Source organism: Perissodus microlepis, chromosome 15 (genome assembly GCF_051167445.1).
Source record: "Perissodus microlepis isolate ML-2025 ecotype Zambia chromosome 15, ASM5116744v1, whole genome shotgun sequence".
Classification (NCBI taxonomy): domain Eukaryota; kingdom Metazoa; phylum Chordata; class Actinopteri; order Cichliformes; family Cichlidae; genus Perissodus; species Perissodus microlepis.
In genome coordinates, this window is record NC_140475.1 from 37,734,049 (window position 1) to 37,757,965 (window position 23,917).

The 23,917-nt window shown below is 41.4% G+C and overlaps 1 protein-coding gene across 1 annotated transcript; it reads right to left on the bottom strand.

Annotated features, from left to right (window-relative positions):
* Nucleotides 1-12,862: 12,862 nt before the first annotated feature.
* On the bottom strand, nt 12,863-22,210 carry lpar3 (lysophosphatidic acid receptor 3). The gene is made up of 3 exons (XM_084953924.1): nt 22,052-22,210; nt 20,613-21,365; nt 12,863-15,722 (listed from the first exon to the last, which is right to left on the bottom strand). The coding sequence occupies exons 2-3, from the start codon at nt 21,349-21,351 to the stop codon at nt 15,397-15,399; spliced, it is 1,065 nt and encodes a 354-aa protein (XP_084810050.1). The 5' UTR covers nt 21,352-21,365; nt 22,052-22,210; the 3' UTR covers nt 12,863-15,396.
* Nucleotides 22,211-23,917: the final 1,707 nt, after the last annotated feature.

Below are 23,917 nucleotides of genomic sequence, written 5' to 3' on the forward strand. Positions count from 1 at the left end.
TCATCACCCCTCCACCACCATGCTTAACAGTTGGAATTAAGTGTTTCTGCTGATGTTCTTTGTTATATTTAGGCCAAATGTGGCGCTGTGCATTAAGGCCAAACATCTCCCTTTGGTCTTGTCCATCCAAAGGACATTGTTCCAGAAGTATTGTGGTTTGTTTGGATGAAACTTGCAAACACAGACCATGCTGCAATGTTCTTTTGAGAGAAAAGAGGCTTTCTCGTGTGAACACTTTCAAGCAAGTCATACTCGTGCAGTCTTTTTCTAACTGTCCTGTCATGAACTTTTCCATTTAACATGTTAACGGAGCCAGAAGAGTCTCAGATGTAGCTCTTGGGTTTGAGCACTGCATGGTCTGACCTTGGGGTGAATTTTCTGGGGAGACTGTGACACTGTGTCAACACACCGCAATGCTCCGAACCAGAAAACTGTCAGAATCTCTGCTTTTATAAAGGCGCTCATACTTGCTGATAACCAATTAGTCGAGTGTATTTGATTATCAGCAGAAAGCTGCTACCCACCCTCTTAATTCCTGTGCAAACACTCGGGGTAGCGTTAGTTTTTCACAGGACAGCATGGAGCACCGTGAAAACTTTTCACACGACTTTAAAATTACCAGCTGCTTTGTTTGTACAAAAATCATATATTTCCAGCTATATTTGCACATGTTACAGACCTCAAAATAGTGTTTGGGGACTACGACAGTTATTATCTGTCTTCTGCTTTGAGTTCAGGCGGCGGGAGGGGGGGACGCCACATCCTCAGTCCCTCAGCCTGTTCCTGCTGGTCACAAAACAAAGATCAAAAGGATGCTGAAGGTTGTAATCTAGAGGGCTGTCATACTTGCTGAAATGAGGTCAGAACAAGCTGCAATCACAACTACAGTCATGGCTGCAGAAAAGGCACAAAAAAAGAGACAGATTCAGTAACTAAGTCTAAGTCTTCAGCTTAACTATACTGAGTAACTGCATGATCCAAATACTACAATAATCCAATTTTGCTGCTTTAACTACCACTAACTGCTTATAGTGTGTCTCTCTAAAACCAGATACACATCTGCTGCTGATGTTGTGGAGCTGCTTGCCGGCAGGACCTCTGGAGTTTCGTATATGAGGCTTACATGCCCTAAATTAAAGTTGTCAAATTTCTCCTTTCTGCAGGCACAGAGTCCACAATCTGAGGCCGAACACAGAAAAGCACAAGGGTTCAGTGAAGTAGGACGATGCTGCTGTTGTAGGGTGGGGGTGTGTAGTGCTATGACTCCTATGAGGGCTAAGGTGAGTAAGTGTGACTACTGTAACACAAATTGTGTGTTTTGCAAGTATAATCATGACTCACCGTGTAATTTATGATGACATATTGTTACCTGTTACAGTTTCAAGTGTCTCGTGAAACTTCTTGTGCTGGACATCCTACGGGTGATACCGGTGACAAACAAAAGCCTGCAGGGGAAAAGACATACCAGTACTAGCATTACTGAGAAACCAGTATGAGATGATCTGAGATTTTGACTTTTGCACATTTTCTTCCAACCAAAGTTAGCAACACACCCAAACAAACACAAAAATGCCTTCTAGCTAGCATTTCATAATGGTAAGATGAGGACATTTTGAAAGGATTTTCAATTTTTTCTCCAGTCATTCAAAACATTTATTAGTATTATTTAGCAGGACATGAACTGATTTTAATGACTGAGATTAATTTCTAATATTTCTTATAGCAAAGATCAGTTCACGGATCATTTCCACTACATAGTCTGCATCTGTAGCTAGTACATGATTATTGTTAAAAGTAGATTGAAAACATAATAATAGTAAATTATCAGAATATTGTAAATGCGAGTTTTTCCCACTTAAAGCCAGAGTTAATAAGGACGTCATCCTTCAGCAGGACATAAGCCAGGCTTCCACTGGGACAGTGGATTAGCACACAGTCCATGAACATGCACGGACTGGGACTGGTCCAGTTACTTGGCCAAAATAAAATGACATCAGTTATGTCAGCAGTTTTTGATTCTTCTTCTTTTATCTTGCACTGGTGTGTCACATGACTTCTTTTGACTCTTTTCTGCTTGACAGGATAAAATGTTTATTGTGGACGTGTTTAAGAGCTGCTGTTCTTTTACTTAAATAGCGAATATAGCTGTCACAGTACAGTATGTTTGTATAATGACGAGGGACCAATCAGGTGGGTTTTTGCCAGGAATAGATTGAAATAATTAATTACCTTTAAAGAAATAAATTTAAATGGCAGGATTCCCTATAATGCTGCTGTGTTGCTGGTTATACTTAAGATTGCTGCTACAGTCCTTTTAATGTTAGTGAATGCTTCTGACTCACTGGTTTTTATCTAAATTTTAAGAAGAAGACAAAGAAAACATCTCACTATATATCAGGCTGTATGAAGCCTTGTTTGAAGGAAGTGTTGACCCCTGCTGCTTTTACATTGACGCGATCTCCAAATCCTGAGAGGAGTCTAGTGTGCGTGGATGAAAAACGCTCTTATTAAAAGACAAAAGTCACTCATCATCAATATGATTAAAATCTCAGTATGCAAAAGATCAATCAAGGTCTATTATTTCACACTTTGTTCTCTTTCTTTTCTTTTCTCAAAAGAAAGTTAAACTGTTGAGTTTCCAGTGAGTTGTGTTTTCTGTGGAAATGCATGTATATGTGTAAACTGCATCTTTGAGATATTTTTACCAAATATTATGATCTTGTAGTTGATGATCCAGCTTTCAGCCCAAAACATCTTCTGTTTCTGGTACTGCAGCCACTGCAGGAAGGAGAAGAAAAGATAAACATCAACACATGAGTCACATGCATTTATTTGTGTGTCTGTGTGTTTGCATGCATACTTTTAACCGGATTATTCATCCAGAATTGCTACAGGAGCCTCCGGACTAAGACCACCAGGCACCAGAACAGCTTCTTCCCCACAGCTGTCAGACTCCTGAACTCTGCCTCCTGACATCTGACCCACGTTAAACTCATGGACTGAACATACACACACCCACAACCACCTACACACACACAATGGACAACTGTACCCTCAAACACACAATAATAACATGGACTGAACCACCACTCACAACCACTAGCACTTTATATAGCCTCTGTAGAAATTATCCACATATCTCACTTATCTTAACTGCACTACTGTATAGTTCTGTGTAAATAATCATTCTGTACATACGATAATTTTTAATCCTACAACTGTTTATAACCTGCATAGTTCACATTTCTGTATAACTGTATATCTCAGATTTCTGTATAGTTTTTTATTTCACATTTATAGCCTGTACATAGCTTGTACTCACTACAGCCTGTACATACTTATAGTTATAGAATATTCATAACATACTTCATACCGTGTACATTATAACATACCATAATAGACCCATTTCTGTAATATACTTACATATCTATATTATTGCTAATATATATTGTAATATATCTATATCACGGCTAAAGCACTTCTGGATGGATGCAAACTGCATTTTGTTGCCCTGTACCTGTGCATGTGCAATGACAATAAAGTTGAATTCTATTCTATTCTATTCTAGTGCACAGCTTGACCATCATGGTTAGGATGAAGCCATTGCTGAATGGGGGGACTGGAAGCCCAAGGCCCACCTTGACACTGATGAAGATTGGGAAGAAAGAGAAGAGGATGATGGATGTGTATCATATTACTACATATAACTACTTTGCACCCAGATAGTTTTTCCACTGGGATCTTTATCTAACATGGCACTGCTGTATATAAATGCATCATAACTTATTTCTGTACCATATTTTGTGTTAATAGGCTACCAAACAACAGGCAACTAATTGCAGTAGAGTAAAAACACAAGTGGCGTAAACACAAATGCTTCAAAACTGTACTTAAATACAGTCATTGAGTAAATGACTGAGTTTTCTAGCAGTGAATGAAACACGCTGCACGTCGACTACATCCCCATGTTCAGACAAAATCATTTGTTTTTCATGCAACAGACAGAATCTTTACATAAATCTGCATTTAATGTGTTTTTGCTGTAAAAACTGCTGAATAAACATTTAATAAAACTGTGATAGACATTAAAATTACACTCACTCCCCACTTTGTTAAGTATTCCTCTTTAACTGCTCACAAATGCAAATATCTAATCAGCAAATAACATGATAGCAAATCGAGGCATTTAAGCATGCCATCAGTGTCAAAGGTTTCTGCTGAAATCCACCAGAATGAGGAAGAAAGGTGATTTAAGTGACGCTGAATGCTGCATGGTTGTTGGGATTTTCCCACACGGTCTCCAAGGTATACAGAGATTATCCCGAAACTGATAAAATGTCCAGTGAGAGGGTGAAAACGCTTTCTTGCCAGAGGCCAGAGGAGGAAACCAGACTGGTATGAGATGATAGGAAGGCAGCAGCAATGCAAATAATGCAAATAAAGCAGATGTGCAAAGATCACACCGGGTGCCACTCCTGTCAGATAAGAACAGGAATGTTAGACTCCATGTCACACAGGCTCACCAAAGAAGGTTGGAAAAATCCCGTCTTGTCTGATGAGTCTTGATTTCAGCTGCAACATTCAGATGGTCGGGTCAGAACTGAGCATAGACAACATGAAAACCTTGATCTTTCAGTTTTGTTTCAATGGTTCAGGCTGATGGTGGCAGTATAATGGTGCAGGGGATACTTCTCAGTACACTTCAGAGCCCTTTGGACCAGACGAACTTCATTTAAACACCACACCTGGGAATAGTTGCTGACGTGTCTGTCCCTGTACGACCACAGTGTGCCCATGTTTTTATGGCTGCCTCCTTCAGGATAATAAGCCGTGTGACAAAGCTGAGATAATCTCAGACTGGTTTCTTGAACATGACACTTAAACGGCCTCCACAGCCACCAGTTCTCAATCCAGCGATGTGGTAGAACAGGAGATTCACGTCATGGATGCAGAGCTGCAAAACCTGGTATGGATGTATAGGTTTATTTTCTAATCATATTAAAAAATATTTTCCCAGAATATTAGAAACTAATCCCGTGACTCAGTAGGTATGACACAATCCAAAGTACACCATCTTCTAATTTGGTACAAATATGCAGTGAGTCGGCTGTTAGGCGACATGCCTGAGCAAATGAAAACATGTTCTCACACTGTTGCATATGTCTGTGAGCACGTGTGTGTTTTTTAAGAGCTGCATTTTGTCAGTAGAAATAAAAGTAAAATGTCGTCAGTTCTGAAATTCATGTTACACAACGTTACACCGGACCACAACACCGGCGTAACATAAGCAACGCTTTTTGTTTGTGCTGCTTTACCTTTGAAGTCCAGTATTTCTGAGTCATCCTTCCTGCTTTGGTTACACTGTGAGTCACTATTTTTACCGCTGTCACACACTCGGTGGTCACACAGTCCACCTTGGGGTTTTTTTTGTTTTCAACAGACAGTTTGCAGAAGTGCTCCAACAAAATGTGCTTTCACTCCTCTACACTAGTTGTTCAAGTCTGCAGACATGTGGATTTATTCATGAGTATCTTCCACCAGAGCTGCGACATTAGATAAAGTTATGATGCTTTGAAAAGGAATTTAAAAGGTTTTTACACAAAGCATATTCTGGGTGTGCCAGCTGAGAAAGAGTCAAAGAGAATTATGTGCTTTATCACTACAATGCTTCCAATCTTGCAGTTTAAGCCATTCACAACCGTACACTCGCAGTGAGTCAGTCATTAGAAAGTAAAGAGAAGCACCACACGAGCATTAAGTACCAAATATTTTCAGATGAATCCTGAGGAAGTCAGAGTGAAGAAGATGATGTTTCTGTATTATTTCTCTTGGTTATAAAGGAAGTTAACTTAATATCTGTGTGTGTGTGTGTGTGTGTGTGTGTGTGTGTGTGTGTGTTTCTGTCAGTAATATAAATATATGAAATACATTAGCAGTTAATTAAACAGATAATGAAACAGCTCAGCATTGTCATTATGATGTGCGTCACATATCGTTGTGTCGGTTGTGGCCCCTGATTTGATACTCGAGCAGTTTGTGTCATTAGCGTTACTCCTGTGTGAGTTCATGACAGATGCTCGGACGCATTACTAGAAGTGAAAGTTAGCGCGCGGTCAACACGACAGTCTGTGTCGGTTTTTCAAATGCAGAAGCTCCACAAAACCAAACAGAGCTGAAACTCCTCACACGTGATGTTGTTATTGCTTGTTGTAGTCACCTTTTATATAGACGCTGTGAGATTTTTCTAGTATTTGTGACCAGCTACACAAATGTGTAATTAACACAGGCGCTTTCATTTTTGTCTTTCCCAGCAGCAGCTCTTAAAGTAACAATCACTGATTCAGTGTAATGCCAAGCATGTGTTTGCATACGTATGTGTGTGTTTTGGGCACGGCAGATCTTCACCTGAGCTCGAAAATCCTGTTTGTGACGTTGTATTTGTAAGAGTCTGAAGCTGTAACTGTGTGCATGACACTGAACTCTTCCCCAATAGTTGCTGCTACTCGTGGGTAATGTGAGGCCTGACTTGTGACAACACATGGGTTTGTCTCCCGAGCATTTGCATTCAAACAGTGTAAATATGCTTGAAGGCAGGGATACTATATCCAATATTTGCACATTTCACAAACAGATATGATTTATAGAGGCCCTAGTTTCTCCAAAGACACTGAAATTCCTCCTTCCTGGGGCGATCGTGGCTCAAGAGTTGGGAGTTCGCCTTGTAATCGGAAGGTTGCCGGTTCGAGCCCCAGCTTGGACAGTCTCAGTCGTTGTGTCCTTGGGCAAGACACTTCACCTGTTGCCTACTGGTGGTGGTCAGAGGGCCCGGTGGCGCCCGTGTCCGGCAGCCTCGCCTCTGTCAGTGCGCCCCAGGGTGGCTGTGGCTACAATGTAGCTGCCATCACCAGTGTGTGGATGTGTGTGTGACTGGGTGGATGACTGGTTGTGTAAAGCGCTTTAAAGCATAAAATTTACCTTCCTTTCCAAACCTGTCATAAACTTTGGAAAACAGCAAGAGACAGAGTGCAAGACAGAGAGCTGGAGGTGGTCAAACGTTCATAGGTCATTTGGTTTGTTGAGCACTGTGTTGTCCAGATCCTAGCAGACACGAGAGCCACATGTGTGTAAAGTGGAAATGTTCATTCATTTAAGACACATCTTTAACTCTGCAAAACTTTGTTGGTTCAGCAGTGGGCATCAACAAAAGCACTCTGCTAACACATTATAATAAAAATCTCTACACCTTTTGAGAGGACAGCAAAATAATTGGGTTCCTCAGCATTACACAAAAACCTGAACATTGCAAACTAAGTTGCCGTACTTGGTTAGTTTGTCCTCTGTGTTTGAAATAGAGTCTAAAATAAACTCAGGCAGGCTGTGGCCTTTAAATGATGCTCAGTTGGTACCAAAGGGACCAAGTGTGCTAAAAAAAAATCATTACATCACCAGCAGTAGCCTGAACCGTTGATACAAGGCAAGATGGATCCATGCTTTCATGTTTTGTTTTGTTTCATTCATCATCCAAATGTTGCAGCAGAAATTGAGCCTCGTGGGAGCATTTTTCCAGTTTTCTGAACCATAGCCTCAGTTTCCTGTTCGTAGATGACAGAAGTGACACTGGCATTGTCTTTTGCTGCTGCAGCTCATCTGCTTCAAAGTTCAACATGCTGTGCATTCAGACTTCACTCTTCTGCATACCTTGGTGGTTATTTGAGTTACTGTTGCGTTCCTATCAGCTAAAGCAGCCTGGCTATGCTCCTGTGACCGGTGGCATCAACAAGGCATTTTCTCTCAGGTAACGGGCCAGTTTCAAAGATGGTTGTGTCGGGAGAATCCCAGAAGATCAACAGTTTCTAAAATATCAGATGTTTGGCACCAACAACTCGGCCACTTCCAAAGTCACCTAAATCACCTTTCTTCCTACAAGTGTAGATGCACTGAGTTGCTGCCATACGATGTAATTTGCACTTACTTGCAGTCAGACAGATGTATTTAATAAAGTACGCTGAGGTTCTCTCTGGATGTGAGAACCATATAAAGTATACATGACAAACTTTTTATTTTTATCTTTTGCTGATTTATGCTGAATAAGTCTGTAATCTGATTTAATTTTGAAGCTGGCCTTCATATGCGATATGAGTCCTTATTTTTAGAGCAAAAGGGATGATTTATGCAACATTTCCCATCTGTGCCTACATCTGTTTGCCCTAACATTTAGAATAAACCAAAAGACGGCATTTCTGAACATATGTGAAATTTAATTGGCTTTTCAAGAAGGCATAATTACAGCAGCGCTGTAGAAAAAGACCGCCACACAACGCAGTTAACAGTTCATGTTTTTCAGAAGGTTGAACCAGCGTGCCAGTCAGCAGGAATTACAGATCTGCAAAGGCCTCTGCTTTGGTCATACAATGTGCGCTGCCATGCAGCATCATGTACATGCAAACCACATGACCCGAGTCAACCCATATCTCAACAACTGAAACGAAACTGGATGTCATTTACAACCTGAGACAGGCTATACATGTACCTGTTCTGCTTCTGCATAGGGCAATACATTCAGACCGCCGTGTGAGGTTTTAAAGCTTGAAAGGATGGCGGCGCTGTCACTTGGTGTTCGCTCGCTCTGCGGTAGAGTATCACTTCCTGTTCCTGCTCAAACACAGTGGTGTTTCTGAGTAGCTTATTTGCTTAGCAATTTAATTAACAACTTTTAAATACATTCTTCTTTCATAGTATAATCTTCACGTGCTTCATCCGAAGCACACTTTCTGTGTACTCACTACCTAATTTATAGCCAAAGTATTCACTCACTGTCTCTGTACTGTTTCGCTAGCTTAGCTTAGCTCGTAGCCGACTCGTTAGCACCATGGCTACTTCACCTGTCCCTCCTGCACTTTCTTGCTCATTGTGTCAGATGTTTAGTTACTCCTCGGCCTCCTTTAGCAGTAATGATATCTGTAACAAATGTAGCATATTTGCAGCTCTGGAGGCCAGGATTACTGAATTGGAGACTCGGCTTCGCACCCTTCATTCACCCGTAGCTAGCCAGGCCCCTGTAGCTGGTGCAGCCGAAGATAGCGTAGGCCCCGCTAGCTGTTCCCCGGCAGACCCCAAGCAGCTGGGGAAAGAGGGCGGCTGGGTCACGGTGAGGAGGAAGCATAGTCCTAAACAGAAGCCCCAGGTACACCACCAACCCGTTCATGTGTCTAACCGTTTTTCCCCACTCGGTGACACACCCGCCGGGGGTCAAACTCTGGTAATTGGTGATTCTGTTCTCAGACATGTGAAGCTAGAGACACCGGCAACCATAGTCAATTGTCTTCCAGGGGCCAGAGCAGGCGACATTGAAGGAAATTTAAAACTGCTGGCTAAGGGTAAACGTAAATTCAGTAAAATCATAATTCACGTCGGCAGTAATGACACCCGGTTACGCCAATCGGAGGTCACTAAAATCAATATTGAATCGATGTGCAACTTTGCTAAAACAATGTCGGACTCTGTAGTTTTCTCTGGTCCCCTCCCCAATCAGACCAGGAGTGACATGTTTAGCCGCATGTTCTCCTTAAATTGCTGGCTGTCTGAGTGGTGTCCCAGAAACGATGTGGGCTTCATAGATAATTGGCAAACCTTCTGGAGGAAACCTGGTCTTGTTAGGAGAGACGGCATCCATCCCACTTTGGATGGAGCAGCTCTCATTTCTAGAAATATGGACAAATTTATTAAACCCCCCAAAATATGACTATCCAGAGTTGGGACCAGGAAGCAGAGTTGCAGTCTTACACGCCTCTCTGCAGCTTCTCTCCTCCTGCTACCCCCCCAAAAACCCATCTCCATAGAGACTGTGTCAGCTTCCAAAAAGACAAAAAACAAACTAAAAACCAGCAACAAACAACTTAAACATAAACAATTACAAAGAAAGAACAGTACAGTATCCACATCTGAACCAAAGAGTAAAACAGTGAAATGTGGATTATTAAATATTAGGTCTCTCTCCTCCAAGTCTCTGTTAGTACATGACTTAATAATTGATCAACAAATTGATTTACTCTGCCTTACAGAAACCTGGTTGCAGCAGGATAATTATGTTAGTTTAAATGAATCAACACCCCCGAGTCATTCTAACTACCAGAAACCTCGAAGCACAGGCCGAGGGGGCGGTGTGGCAGCAATTTTTCACACCAGCCTATTAATTAATGAAAGACCAAGACAGACTTTTAATTCATTTGAAAGCCTGATGCTTAACATTGTCCACCCCAGCTGTGAAACTCAGAAACCAGTCTTACTTGTTATCATCTATCGTCCACCTGGGCCTTACACAGAGTTTCTGTCTGATTTCTCAGACTTTATATCTAATTTAGTTCTGAGCTCAAATAAAATAATTATTGTGGGTGATTTTAACATCCATGTAGATGCTAAAAATGACAGCCTCAACATGGCATTTAGTCTGTTATTAGACTCAATTGGCTTCTCTCAAAATGTAAAAGAACCCACCCACCACTTTAATCACACTCTAGATCTTGTTTTAACATATGGCATAGAAACTGAACATTTAACAGTGTTTCCTGAAAACCCTCTCCTGTCTGATCATTTCCTGATAACATTTACATTTACAATAATTGATTACACAGCGGTGGAGAGTAGATTTTATCAAAGTAGATGTCTTTCTGAAAGCGCTGTAACTAAGTTTAAGAATATAATCCACCCACTGTTATCATCTTCAATGCCCTGTACCAACACAGAGCAGAGCAGCTATCTGAACGCTACCCCAACAGAGGTCGATTATCTTGTTAATAATTTCACCTCCTCACTACGTACGACTCTGGATACTGTAGCTCCAGTGAAAACTAAGGTCTCTAATCAGAAGTACCTGACTCCGTGGTATAATTCTCAAACACGTACCCTAAAGCAGATGACTCGTAATCTGGAGAGGAAATGGCGTGTCACAAATTTAGAGGATCATCATTTAGCCTGGAGAAATAGTTTGCTGCTTTATAAGAAAGCCCTCCGCAAAGCCAGAACATCTTACTATTCATCACTGATTGAAGAAAATAAGAACAACCCCAGGTTTCTCTTCAGCACTGTAGCCAGGCTGACAAAGAGTCAGAGCTCTGTTGAGCCAACCATCCCTTTAACGTTAACTAGTAATGACTTCATGAACTTCTTCACAAATAAAATTTTTATCATTAGAGAAAAAATTACCAGTAATCATCCCACAGATGTAATATTATCTACAGCTACTCTTAGTACCATTGATGTTAAGTTAGACTCTTTTTCTCCAATTGATCTTTCTGAGTTAACTTCAATAATTACTTCCTCCAAACCATCAACGTGTCTTTTAGACCCCATTCCTACAAAACTGCTCAAAGAAGTCCTGCCATTGATTAATTCTTCGATCTTAAATATGATCAACCTATCTCTAATAATCGGCTATGTACCACAGGTCTTCAAGCTGGCTGTGGTTAAACCTTTACTCAAAAAGCCATCTCTAGACCCAGCAGTCTTAGCTAATTATAGGCCAATCTCCAACCTTCCTTTCATATCAAAAATCCTTGAAAGAGTAGTTGTCAAACAGCTAACAGATCATCTGCAGAGGAATGGTTTATTTGAAGAGTTTCAGTCAGGTTTCAGAGCTCATCACAGCACAGAAACAGCTTTAGTGAAGGTTACAAATGATCTTCTTATGGCCTCTGACAGTGGACTCATCTCTGTGCTTGTCCTGCTAGACCTCAGTGCAGCGTTCGATACTGTCGACCATAATATCCTATTAGAGCGATTAGAACATGCTGTAGGTATTACAGGTACTGCACTGCAGTGGTTTGTATCATATCTATCTAATAGACTCCAATTTGTGCATGTAAATGGAGAGTCCTCTTCACACACTGAGGTCAATTATGGAGTTCCACAGGGTTCAGTGCTAGGACCAATTCTGTTTACATTATACATGCTTCCCTTAGGCAGCATCATTAGAAGACATAGCATACATTTTCACTGCTATGCAGATGACACCCAGCTCTATCTGTCCATGAAGCCAGATAACACACACCAATTAGTTAAACTGCAGGAATGTCTTAAAGACATAAAGACCTGGATGGCCGCTAACTTTCTGCTTCTTAATTCAGATAAAACTGAGGTTATTGTACTCGGCCCTGAAAATCTTAGAAATATGGTATCTAACCAGATTCATACTCTGGATGGCATTACCTTGGCCCCCAGTAACGCTGTGAGGAACCTTGGAGTCATTTTTGACCAGGACATGTCCTTCAACGCACATATTAAACAAATATGTAAGACTGCTTTCTTCCATTTGCGCAACATCTCTAAAATTAGAAATATCCTGTCTCAGAGTGACGCTGAAAAACTAGTTCATGCATTTATTACTTCCAGGCTGGACTACTGTAATTCATTATTATTAGGATGTCCAAAAAACTCACTGAAAAGCCTTCAGCTAATCCAAAATGCTGCAGCAAGAGTACTGACAGGGACTAGAAGGAGAGAGCATATTTCTCCTGTTTTGGCTTCCCTTCATTGGCTTCCTGTTAAATCCAGAATTGAATTCAAAATCCTGCTCCTCACATACAAGGTCTTAAATAATCAGGCCCCATCTTACCTTAATGACCTTGTAGTACCATATCACCCTATTAGAGCACTTCGCTCTCGCTCTGCAGGCCTACTTGTTGTTCCTAGAGTATTTAAAAGTAGAATGGGAGGCAGAGCCTTCAGTTTTCAGGCCCCTCTTCTGTGGAACCAGCTTCCAGTTTGGATTCGGGAGACAGAAACTATCTCTACTTTCAAGATTAGGCTTAAAACTTTCCTTTTTGCTAAAGCATATAGTTAGGGCTGGACCAGGTGACCCTGAATCCTCCCTTAGTTATGCTGCAATAGACGTAGGCTGCCGGGGGATTCCCAAGATGCATTGAGTTTTTCCTTTCCAGTCACCTTTCTCACTCACTATGTATTAATAGACCTCTCTGCATTGAATCATATCTGTTATTAACCTCTGTCTCTCTTCCACAGCATGTCTTTTATCCTGTCTTCCTTCTCTCACCCCAACCGGTCGCAGCAGATGGCCGCCCCTCCCTGAGCCTGGTTCTGCCGGAGGTTTCTTCCTGTTAAAAGGGAGTTTTTCCTTCCCACTGTCGCCAAAGTGCTTGCTCATAGGGGGTCATATGATTGTTGGGTTTTTCTCTGTATCTATGAAGCGCCTTGAGGCGACTTTTGTTGTGATTTGGCGCTATATAAATAAAATTGAATTGAATTGAATTGAATTAATGCAGTAAAAACAGTACATCCAGCTTGTGGAAAAATGGCTGTGGGTTTGTGGTTGCTAAGAGTAAACAATAGGCTTTTGTTTCAAGCATGTTGATTGTTGTAAATTAGAGGGAGACCTGACACTTAAACAGGGCTTTTGGGGAGAACAAGAACTACGTCTATAATACGCAGTATCGAGTGTTTACTTTGGAAAGAAAGGAATTTACATCTATATGGACAGAAATCTAGAGAGTGGGTTTGAATAGTTCGCTCTTATACCTGCATTTAATGATTATTATTAACTGCCTAAATCTATACTTACTTCATATTGTCCAATTTTTACAGTGCGATGCACACAGGGTTTACTTATTTTTATCAGACTCGTTGCCCAATAATATAATTGACTGGAAGCGTTTAGTGCTTGAGGCTCATTAAATAGCCTAAACAGAATAAATCTTCCCAAAGTGCTCTCAAGCTGCAGTACTTCATTACAGACGGTCCTTTTAGCGTTTCTTCTTAGTGCAATCAATTCTGCAAAGGTTTATAGTATTATAATCAGTCATCACTTAGCATTAATCATCTGAGTTAAAATCTATAGACACTTTGCTTCAGTCGAACTGGATTTTCAGGCATTGCATGGCTTGTTTTGACTGGTGTGGGTGCCAAATGGGTGGTGTGTGCAACATTTAACAAGACTACAGTCTAGAGTCAAGCTGAAAAGTCTGCAGCAAAACTTTATGACAAACTGATGGTTGTTAGGAGACTTAAAACCACCAAAGTCAGTGTAATGATGACAATGCGGTGGGGGGGGGGGCTATTTAGTCCTCTGGAAATGAAGATAAAGCAAAAACAGACTGACCAACAAATCAACTAATATTTCCATGAGCCTGCTGCTGAAAATATAAGACATACTGAAAGATATAAAAATGTATATATTTTACATATTCTTCAGGAATTAACTTAAGGTTTCTATATCATGTCATAAAAGAATTTACAATTTTAATGACGTCCTTACAACATACATGGCATAAATACTTTACAACCAAAGAAAAGTCATTTGAGCCCAGTCAGTGGTTTAGATTTGACCAGGAAGTTTTCCTAATCAGCCTGCAGGCGCTTGTGTTCGCAAAGGGAGGTAAAGTCTATTCAGTCGTATCGTCTTCAGGTCCTGAGGGCCTACTGTACGCCAAACCTCCAGCTGGAATCCAGTGTGTTACAACATCATTTTACAGCTCTTTTACTGGTGACCAGCTGTTTCATCAGAGCAGCATCAGCCACTCAGCAAGCTGAAGCGGATGTTTGAATAAAGAAAAGTTACACAACAAGTCTGTCTGCGTTATTTGCTGCAGGTCATAGTTTTGCACAGGTGAACTGAAAAAAGGAGACAGACTGTCCACCAGAGGCCAAACTACTCAACAAGAAGTGACTGAAATTCTCACACCAAGTACATATTTTCTGCACAGTATAGTTTCAAGAATGCTTTGCTGGATCTATTGAAAGCATAAAATAAACATAAAACCGCGTCCTGCCCAAGCGAAGCCACAGCTTTACAGTGCCCGACTTGGAAAGAAATGTCACTCTTCTTGACTAGTTCTTCCACTACAGCATTCCTTAAAAGCTAACCAGGAAGTGAACTTAACGGAAGAATCAAGCAGATATACAGAAAATCATACTGATGTCACACTTCATATGGTTTACTCCCTCGCAGGCTCAAAGGGGAAATGAACAGCCGTGTACGCCACGCCGACTTGTTTTAATCAGCCATTCGAGTGCAGCGTCACCCGTGCTTACGCAACCCAGAGGATATGATAAAAAAAAACACAGGATGATTCCCATTATGGAAGAATGGGAGGTATGTGTCCAAACATGATCAAACCCTGACAGAACAGCTCGTTTGCATTCATTAGGGGAAACAGCAGTGCATGAAGATCCCTTATCTCCATCGAACCAACTCCAGCAGTGGAGGAGTTGGCGTGAAATGTCTCTTCAGGAGACTGCTTTTAATCTGAGGACAAACACAACCCACGGAGACCAACTGGAGACATATGCAGCTTCTCTTTCAAGTCAGCTTCAGTCTGTTTTCATAAAGATCATTCAGATCTGGACAGATGTTCTCAAAAAAAAGAAAAAAAAAAGAAAACGTTTTCAGTTCTTGAGTATACCCTCATCATTCTTCATCTCTTCTGAGGGAGGCTGGCTGTTGCCCGTGTCGTGCCCAGAGCTCAGTGGCTTGGAGTTGGCATTTGTTGACCTCTGCCGACGAGTGCCGTTGCCAATGCAGCGCATGAGGTTCTTAAAAGTTGCCCACATTTCCTCATCCTTGTAAGAGTAGATGCAGGGATTCATGACAGAGTTGAGTACAGCCAGGAGCAGGAGCCAGCGTTTTAACTTCATGACGTGACAGTTCTCACAGTTAAGGCCATCCATCAGCAGAACCACCAAGCCAGGAGTCCAGCAGATCACAAAGGCCCCTGAAGAGAAAGAAGCAAACTACGTCATTATCTTCAGTACGTTTCCTTTCAAAAATGTGTATAATTTTTGTACAAAGGCAGTCTGAAAAGTCGCATCTTCAGCATTTTGCAGATAAAATTAAATAATAAATGTCTTATTATACAGTTATGACAAGACATTTTGGACATTTATTGTATGAACTAAAATATTGATGCAAATTGTTCTAAAGAGGCGACTTTCAACTTTGATCCTAGCAAACAAACAAAAAAAAACTGCATTAAAGATTGAGGAATGAAGTCCTTTTGTTTCCATATTTTAAAAACTTCGTCATGAACAGTTTGAAAAGGCAAAAACAAACAGCAAACAGTCTTCTTTGTTTTGCCTTATCATACTACTTTATCATCAGCAAGTGATAAATCAGGTTAACGTGGTGTGACTGACTCTCCCACTGCAGATCGTTTCATTTCGTTATCTTTATCTTTTAAAAAAGGCTCATTTTGCAGTATGTTTTGGGTCATTTTCCCTGCTTTGGTGTATTCAGCTGAAAGAGCAGAAAGTGTAGCTTTGCACACTTCAGAGTTTATCTGGCTGCTTCTGTCTTCTGGCACATCATCAATGAACTCACTGCCTCTGGAGGGTGTGCATGCTTACATCATCTCACTGCCTCCGCCATGTTTGACACACCTTTCCCGATGCTTCGACTCAGAACAAGACCTCAACAGTTCACTTCTTTCAGAGGAACTGGTACAGCCGAGCTCCGATTCATCTGTCCACACGTCACTTTAGAGCTGTGTTTGTTTTTGGTCATCTCTAATCTTTCCTTTCTAGTGGTTTTTCTTTACAATACATGCTGCGAACATTCACTTCTCTCTTCTGCGGACTTGCAGGCATTTTTATGTTATTGAGGTCACCGGTGTGCTCCATCTTCTTTTCACACTATGTTAAACTTTTAGTTTGGTTACTCTAATTAATTCCTCTCGTGTTTTTTTTTTGTTTGCAGGATGCTGCATTTCACTTGGGCCAGTTTGTGACAATCAATGTAAAGGCTTAGCAAACAGACTGAGGTGAGCAGAGGAAGCAGGAAAATGAAAAAAAGATGGTTGCTGAGGTTGTGTGGCCAGAGATGATGCAGGGGTCGGGTGATAGTTAGGGTTTATTACTCCAAAATGAAGCCAGTCTGCATTTTTCCATTAGTATCTTCTTGGCATAATAAATGTTGCTGGGCTGAAGGGGCCACTTGTACATATTTTATTTATTTATTTGCTTCTGCCTGACCTTACGTCACGATCGGAGCTACATTAACCAGAGGTTTTCAGCAGACGTTAAACATAACCACAGCCTGTAGATTTTTGGATGCTCTGTATAAACATTCAAACTTCCACCCGATGTCCGATTGCTGTGCACATGTGGAGATCAGGAATTGTGAGTTATATTTTACACAAATGGAATTATGTGTTAACAAACTTCACTCCTGAAGTTAAAGCACAGAATGTAAAAGAAATACGTTGCTTATGTTTAAATTCAACCTATTCTAGTCGAGAAACAAGTAGACGCAGGCTGGAAACACAATGCCATTATTGTGCTCAGTACTTAACTGTGTGTAGCAGATAATGAGGTGGGTCATGGAGGCACTGAAGCAGCCATCTACTTCAAACATGTTTGGGCATAAAGCAAAGCAACTAAAACTTTTCTGGAAATAAAACGAACCAACAAGCATCAACCTGTCTGCTTTACTACAGCATCTCTGAGCTTTATGTCAACAGCAGGAGAAACACATATTTTTTGTTTGGGTTTTTTTACAGCTCACCAGTTCTTTTGTCAGACAGAGGGGTGTGGGAGAAGGGTTGAGCTCAGCTTTTATTCTAAAACTCAAAAACTAGTTATTTATATGCAGCCTTCTTCCGCCTGACTTTGTTTTCATCATCTTTATTGTCCAAAGTAACGTGAACCAAACTGTAACTGAGATTCCATCATCGTGCAGTTTTTGATGTATTCTACAAGCTCAAACTTTTTTCCTCTTAAATCTCTTACAAGGCTTTAGAAGCCCATGTTTTGAACATCTGCTCCTTTTGCTATTCATTTGTCGATTTGTGGTTACGCTTAAAGAATGAAAACAAATCTGCCGGGAGTATTACGATGCTTCACTTCAAAAGCAGGCCCCAACACACTGGGATGTGCTACATTTAAACAGATGGATGCTTAAACTACAACAACTGCATGCTGACAAACCAGTGCCATGAAGCGCAATTATGAAAAAAACAAGAACAGTGATTCCTTACGCTTACTTGTTTTAAATTTGAGTGAATTTATTGTATGAAGTCGGAAAGATTATGACCAAAAAAACCAAAACAAAACGCCCAAAAAACCATCTTCGAACCTGTTACAGGCCGAACACTGAGAGAAAACAGGGACACCTGTTGTTTCCTTTTACTTCTAAAGGACGTTTTATGCATTAGCATATACATTCTTTGGTGTGACAAAGGCCATAGCATTTCCAGTCTTTCTGCAATCAGTTATTTTACTGCTTTTAACAAAGCATGTGTGCTTCGTATGCATTTCTGAACTGGTTTGCCCTGTTGCTGTTTTTGTCTGCACAAGCAGTTTTCCCTTTACCTTGGACCTGACTCCATGCCCTACAGGTTTTGATAATCCAATTGTTTCTTCCATAAGAGCTTCATTAACTTTTTCCCATAAAGCATAATCATTAAAATAATTGTGTTACATACTCTCCAGCTACAGTTTTAAGTAAGTAAGTTTCTGTGTTAACTGTTGAAGCTTATTGCTACTGTGAGCAGAGGTGAAGGGCTTTAGCCCTGTGATAGACAGGAGATTTATACCATATCTCGCTCTATGAACGCTGAGATAGTTTAAGAGGGAGAAGGAAATCAAAAGATAAATTAACATACTGAAGGGACGAACCTACACTTGTGTGATTACACTACAAGCTATGGAGAAGTGCATCTGAAAGCAATCGCCGAAGTCCCCGAGTATAGGTTCTTTTTCTTTTTTCCCTTTTTTGGGTAGGGAGGAGGGGACATTCACTGAAAACCAGTGCGGTGTGGTGCGTGGTACGCCACACAGGCTGTGAAGCAGTGTCCTTGCAGGAAGAGATAATTACACAGCCGTCTGCAATAAAGTGTCTAAACAGACAAACATCTTCTACACTACATTCAGCACTGAGATATCTGCCCGTGTGAGCTGAGAAAGATCAACGCCGGACCATTTCTCTGTGGTGTGACGCTACAACCTTCTCTTTTATCTGAAGAGCACACAAAACAAAAAGCAATCACACTGAACGCCGAGGAACTCGTCTGACCTGCAGCGCTATCAGAAATGCATCAGTCTGGCCTGCATTCCTAGCTTTGGTGACTTACTATACGTAGACTGTGTTATACAGTTCTGTGCAAATGCTTCGAGTTCTCTTTTAGTTTGTCTTTGGACATTGGCTGCTTTTTCAATCAGTTCATTCCAGTCCTCGTACCTGACCATTTTCAAAGGAACGTTTTGTTTATTAAGCCAACTAACACTGAGGCAGCTAACTCAAGGGATAAACTACTGTTGTCTCTGCTAAGTTTTCTGCTATGCATAAAGAAGCTATTTTAAATTGTATCTTTAGGCACTTTGTTGCCAACAGCCTGTCACAAAAACAGTTTATTCCTGAACTGAATCTGTGTAAAATAACAATGATAACACAGTTTGACGGACATAAAATGGTATGTTTGGACCACGAAGGTGATTTACTAAGAGCTATTAGCTGGGGGGAAAGGATGTGGTGTGGAGGAGGAGGTCAGGAGAGAGGTGCAGCAGCGAGTGTCTACAGCCATCTGTAAGACACGGTGGAGGCTCTGCCATGGTTTAAGGCTGCATGTCAGTCAATGGTGTTGGGAATCTTGTCAAAATGTCAAAACACCTTCAGATTTTGATCAACCATTCAACCATCTGGAAAATATCAAATTGGCAGTGACGTACTTGTTATCTAAAACATGCTGCCAATGCAGCAAAAGCATACAAGCATAGAACAGCACCAGAGCCTCAAACAAAAGGCATCTTCCAAAGAATAGCTTCAAATGACCTTCAAAGTCTGGTGATCTATTCCTGAAGACCATTTAAAGGAATGACAAGCAAGCTTGTCTAAGAGAGTTCAGGCTGTGCTGAAGAATAAAGGTGGTCATACCAAATAATTGACTTACAAGTTTGTACTAACTCTGTTTTTGACTCGTATTCTAAACCTCTGTGCACGTTTGCACACGGTTCAATGAATTGCCGCCCATTTTCTAAGCCAAATGTACAGACGTGGGGGGTGGCTCAAGACTTTTTCACAGTACTGTACTTAAAACAGTGTAACTTCTAATGGTCTGTAGTTGCACTGCAGTAGAATATCCTTGTACACTCCTATTGTACCGTTTACAATAGAAAGCACTGGTCTGATTTTATTACTGAGCCTCTATTGAAAGGTATCCTCTTGCAAAACGCCAACAAAGGGAGCCAAGTAATGATATCTGAGGCCCTCGTCTAAGATGGAGTCAACTGAGAAGGGGAGAAGGTATTATGACAAGCGTTGTACCACTAAATCATGAGTTTATGTGCCAGCGGTTAAATAATAAGTTAAGAGTTATTTCTTATTATTTCTAAACACTCTGAGGCTACAGCTTCTCAGATGTGAGGGCTCTGAATGGCTGCTGTTTGGGCGAACGCAGCCATTCAGAGATTCACTTTCTAATATTTTTTTTGCCCCTTTGATAACTTGCTTTTCCATCTTGTCAGGAACATCTAGATTATAATCAAGTATCTTCAGCAGAGACTCTAAATTGTTTCTAAAGTTTGTGACAACTTTAAAAAGCACAATAGTGTTTTTATGATCCGCTGATCAGCGATACTCCTCAGGGAACTACTTTATGAGTAGCACCTACCAAGCACAACCAAGACCGTCTTCATGAGCTTCATGGGTGTCCTCTTGCGGTTGATGGAGCCGGAGGTGTGTGGCATGAGCATCGCCGTCTTCTTTTTAACGTAGGCGTAGATTCTCAGGTAGATGGACACCATGATAAGGAACACCACCAGGTTAGAGACAGACCAGAAGATCAAGTAGCTCCTGCTGAAGATGGGAGCGAGCTTGGAGCACGTGTTCAGGTTGCAGATACAGTTCCAGCCCAGACTGGGCACAGCCCCCATGAAGATGGAAATGGCCCACACCAGCACAATAAGCAGCGTCACCCTCCTCTTCGTCAGGTTGCTATGAACTTTCCAGCTCATAACAGATATGTAGCGCTCCAGAGCTATGACTAGCAGGTTTGCCAGTGAAGCTGAGAGACTGATGTCTAGAAGACCTTGGCGGATGAAGTAACCAGTGACAGTAAGTTGCCGTGACACCTCGCCCGTGTTGAACATGAGGTACACGTACGCTATCCCTGCGAGGAAGTCCGAGGCAGCCAGGTTGGAAAGGAGATAGTAGAAAGGATAATGAAACCTTTTATTGGTAATGACAGCAGCTATGACCATGACATTGGAGACCAGGATGAAACAGCAGAAGATGGAGCCCACAACCTGGACCAGGATGAGCTGAGTGGTGTCCCATTTATCATCACCTCCGCTCTGGTTGTAAAAGAACTTCATCGTCTCGTTGTAATGACAGGTGTTCTGTTCGGCCATTTTAAAAGGCAGGTCTGTGAAATGAGAAAACCAAGACGTTAAAAGCAGAACTTTTCATTATCCATGTCAATACGATGGACTCTTTAAACCTTTTGTCTCATGTTGCATCTATGCAGTCTTAGTTACCAGCTATAAAAAAGCACAACTCATTAATATCATCTTCTACAAATTTGTTGTGATGAAATCTCTAGACTGACTGAGTTTTTTCTCTCCCCCTAAGCCTAGGAAGAGATTCATTCATTTGACTCCAAAACGCACACAGCACAGCCTGTTTACCGGGAGCCGCTCTGATTGTACAAATCTAAACTCACAGTAAACCCTCATTAGTAAAGCTGAAGGGCATGACCATATATTAAAAAATCTGAGTGAAAATCATATGAACCCCATCTGAAAGTTCCATGTATGCAAACATTTCTTAGGGTAAACACTGCATACATGGTAATAAACCAGAGTTGACTGTAACACGGTGCAAGGTACACTTTTCTTCATGACTCCTTTGTTCACTCAAACTTTACTACAACCGGTCCGACTTGGAAACCAGTGGGCAGCAAAGCCAGGGGAGGAGATTCTAACAGCGGGACAGACAAATGATAAGCACTTAGAGAAACCACAGAGAAACTAGTCGAAACTAATAAGAAGTTAACAAAAAAGGCAATTACAGGAGATCGAGCAGAAGGGAAAAACAGCCAGGCGAGTTTACCTGTGGGAAATGTTTGTCCTTTGTGCGTCAGCAGACTTAAAGTTGCGAAATCCTCAGTTGGACTTAATGAACATGCTTCTCCTGTAGCGCTGTGCGTCCTCGGCTGAGGACGGAGGGAGGTGACTTCACTGCGCCGCTGTCAGGACAGAGTGAGAGCAGAGCGTCCTCCTCCCCAGGTCTCAGCAGCGTGACGCAGAGGGCGTGAGCGTGGAGCCACGCTCACTGCTGTATTCTTTGCACGAGACCCCGCGAGCGCACGATGTCCAAACGAAACCGATAACAAGTCAGTGATCTGAATGAACCAGCAGTTTATCAGTTAGACTACGTGACAGCTGCGGATACAGTTACATCTTAACATTGTGACGTCTTATTCGCGTTTTCAATTCAGTTCAATTTTATTTATATAGCGCCAAATCACAACAAAAGTCGCCTCGAGGCGCTTCATAGATACAGAGAAAAACCCAACAATCATATGACCCCCTATGAGCAGCACTTTGGCGACAGTGGGAAGGAAAAACTCCCTTTTAACAGGAAGAAACCTCCGGCAGAACCAGGCTCAGGGAGGGGCGGCCATCTGCTGCGACGGGTTGGGGTGAGAGAAGGAAGACAGGATAAAAGACATGCTGTGGAAGAGAGACAGAGGTTAATAACAGATATGATTCAATGCAGAGAGGTCTATTAATACATTTTCAGTGTGAATAATGAAACATTCTAACTTTTTGGGTTTTAAAATCAGTCATTTGGAGTCACTGTCACTTTTAACATGTCCATGAATTTTTACCAGGTCAGTCACAAAAAATTTCTCCTTTAAACTCATCTGGTTTCATTCCTATAAGCATCACACGGGTAATATGTGACATTTAACCTGTTTTGTTAACCCTTGCTCATCTAGTCTCATATACACTGGAACCGTAGCACTGGAAGGACTCCAGCTTCTAGACTGAGCTACAGAAGACTATGTGCAGTAGCTAGAAGCATCTCCACCTTGAACAACAATACAACCACTTAGCATTAATAATAAATATGTCTGATAAAATATTAATTACAGGTGAGGCATTTTTCCTGCATAGGCACTTTTCTTTTTGACACAACAGTATCTTAAACTAGTTTTAATGCAACTTTACTTGAGTCAGAAAACTGATTAGAGTCAGCACTGAAAAAAGTTGAAACCAATTAACCAGCAGCTTAGCACCATCACCTGATCTTCTGGTAAATCATCCTTGGAAGGGATTTGTTCCTTTGGGGTTTCGAGAAGCAGGCTCAGGTTATCCAATGGCCATTCAGGGCCTGTGCCCGGGGTTCTCGTAGAGATGGGGCCCCAACCAAGAGACGTATAAAAGAAATACCAAACTGTATCAACTTAGACGTTAGATTTTTAACCCATATTGTCTTGTTTATATCATACCAGGATGGCATAATTGGTCAACTATAGTAGTATGTATTTTTCCTGCCCCTTTTCTCCCCTACAATGCTGATGCTAGTAGGCTCTCCCAAAGTTAGACATCTTGTGGACTAGGTACTCCCAAATCCATGGGCACAATAGAGGAAATGTGAATAAATGTGTGTTCCTGACTCATTTTTGTAAATAATTCTGGATGAAAACCTTGCAGTGAAGTAATTGAGATGTCAGTTAGATGACATGCAAGCTAATCACAATGGATTGATGACCTGAAACCTTTAGCATCCAGGGAATAGTTTTGTTTTACCTGCAGGATTTTTTCCCCCATCAAAGAAAAAAAAGGTCCTTTTTCAGTGGACACATGCCAAACGTGCCTTTTCCCAAGAAAAGCTCTACGTTACAACAACGAACAATCATCCATGACCGAGATTGGCAAGAATCTCGAGGGTTGCGGTGTGTTGGGGGCA

Coding starts and splice junctions, on each gene's coding strand:
- lpar3 (XM_084953924.1), bottom strand. CDS start 21,351: ATGGCCGAACAGAACACCTGTCATTACAACGAGACGATGAAGTTCTTT. Junction 15,723..20,612: donor GACGGTCTTGGTTGTGCTTG/GTAGGTGCTACT, acceptor CTTTCTCTTCAG/GGGCCTTTGTGATCTGCTGG.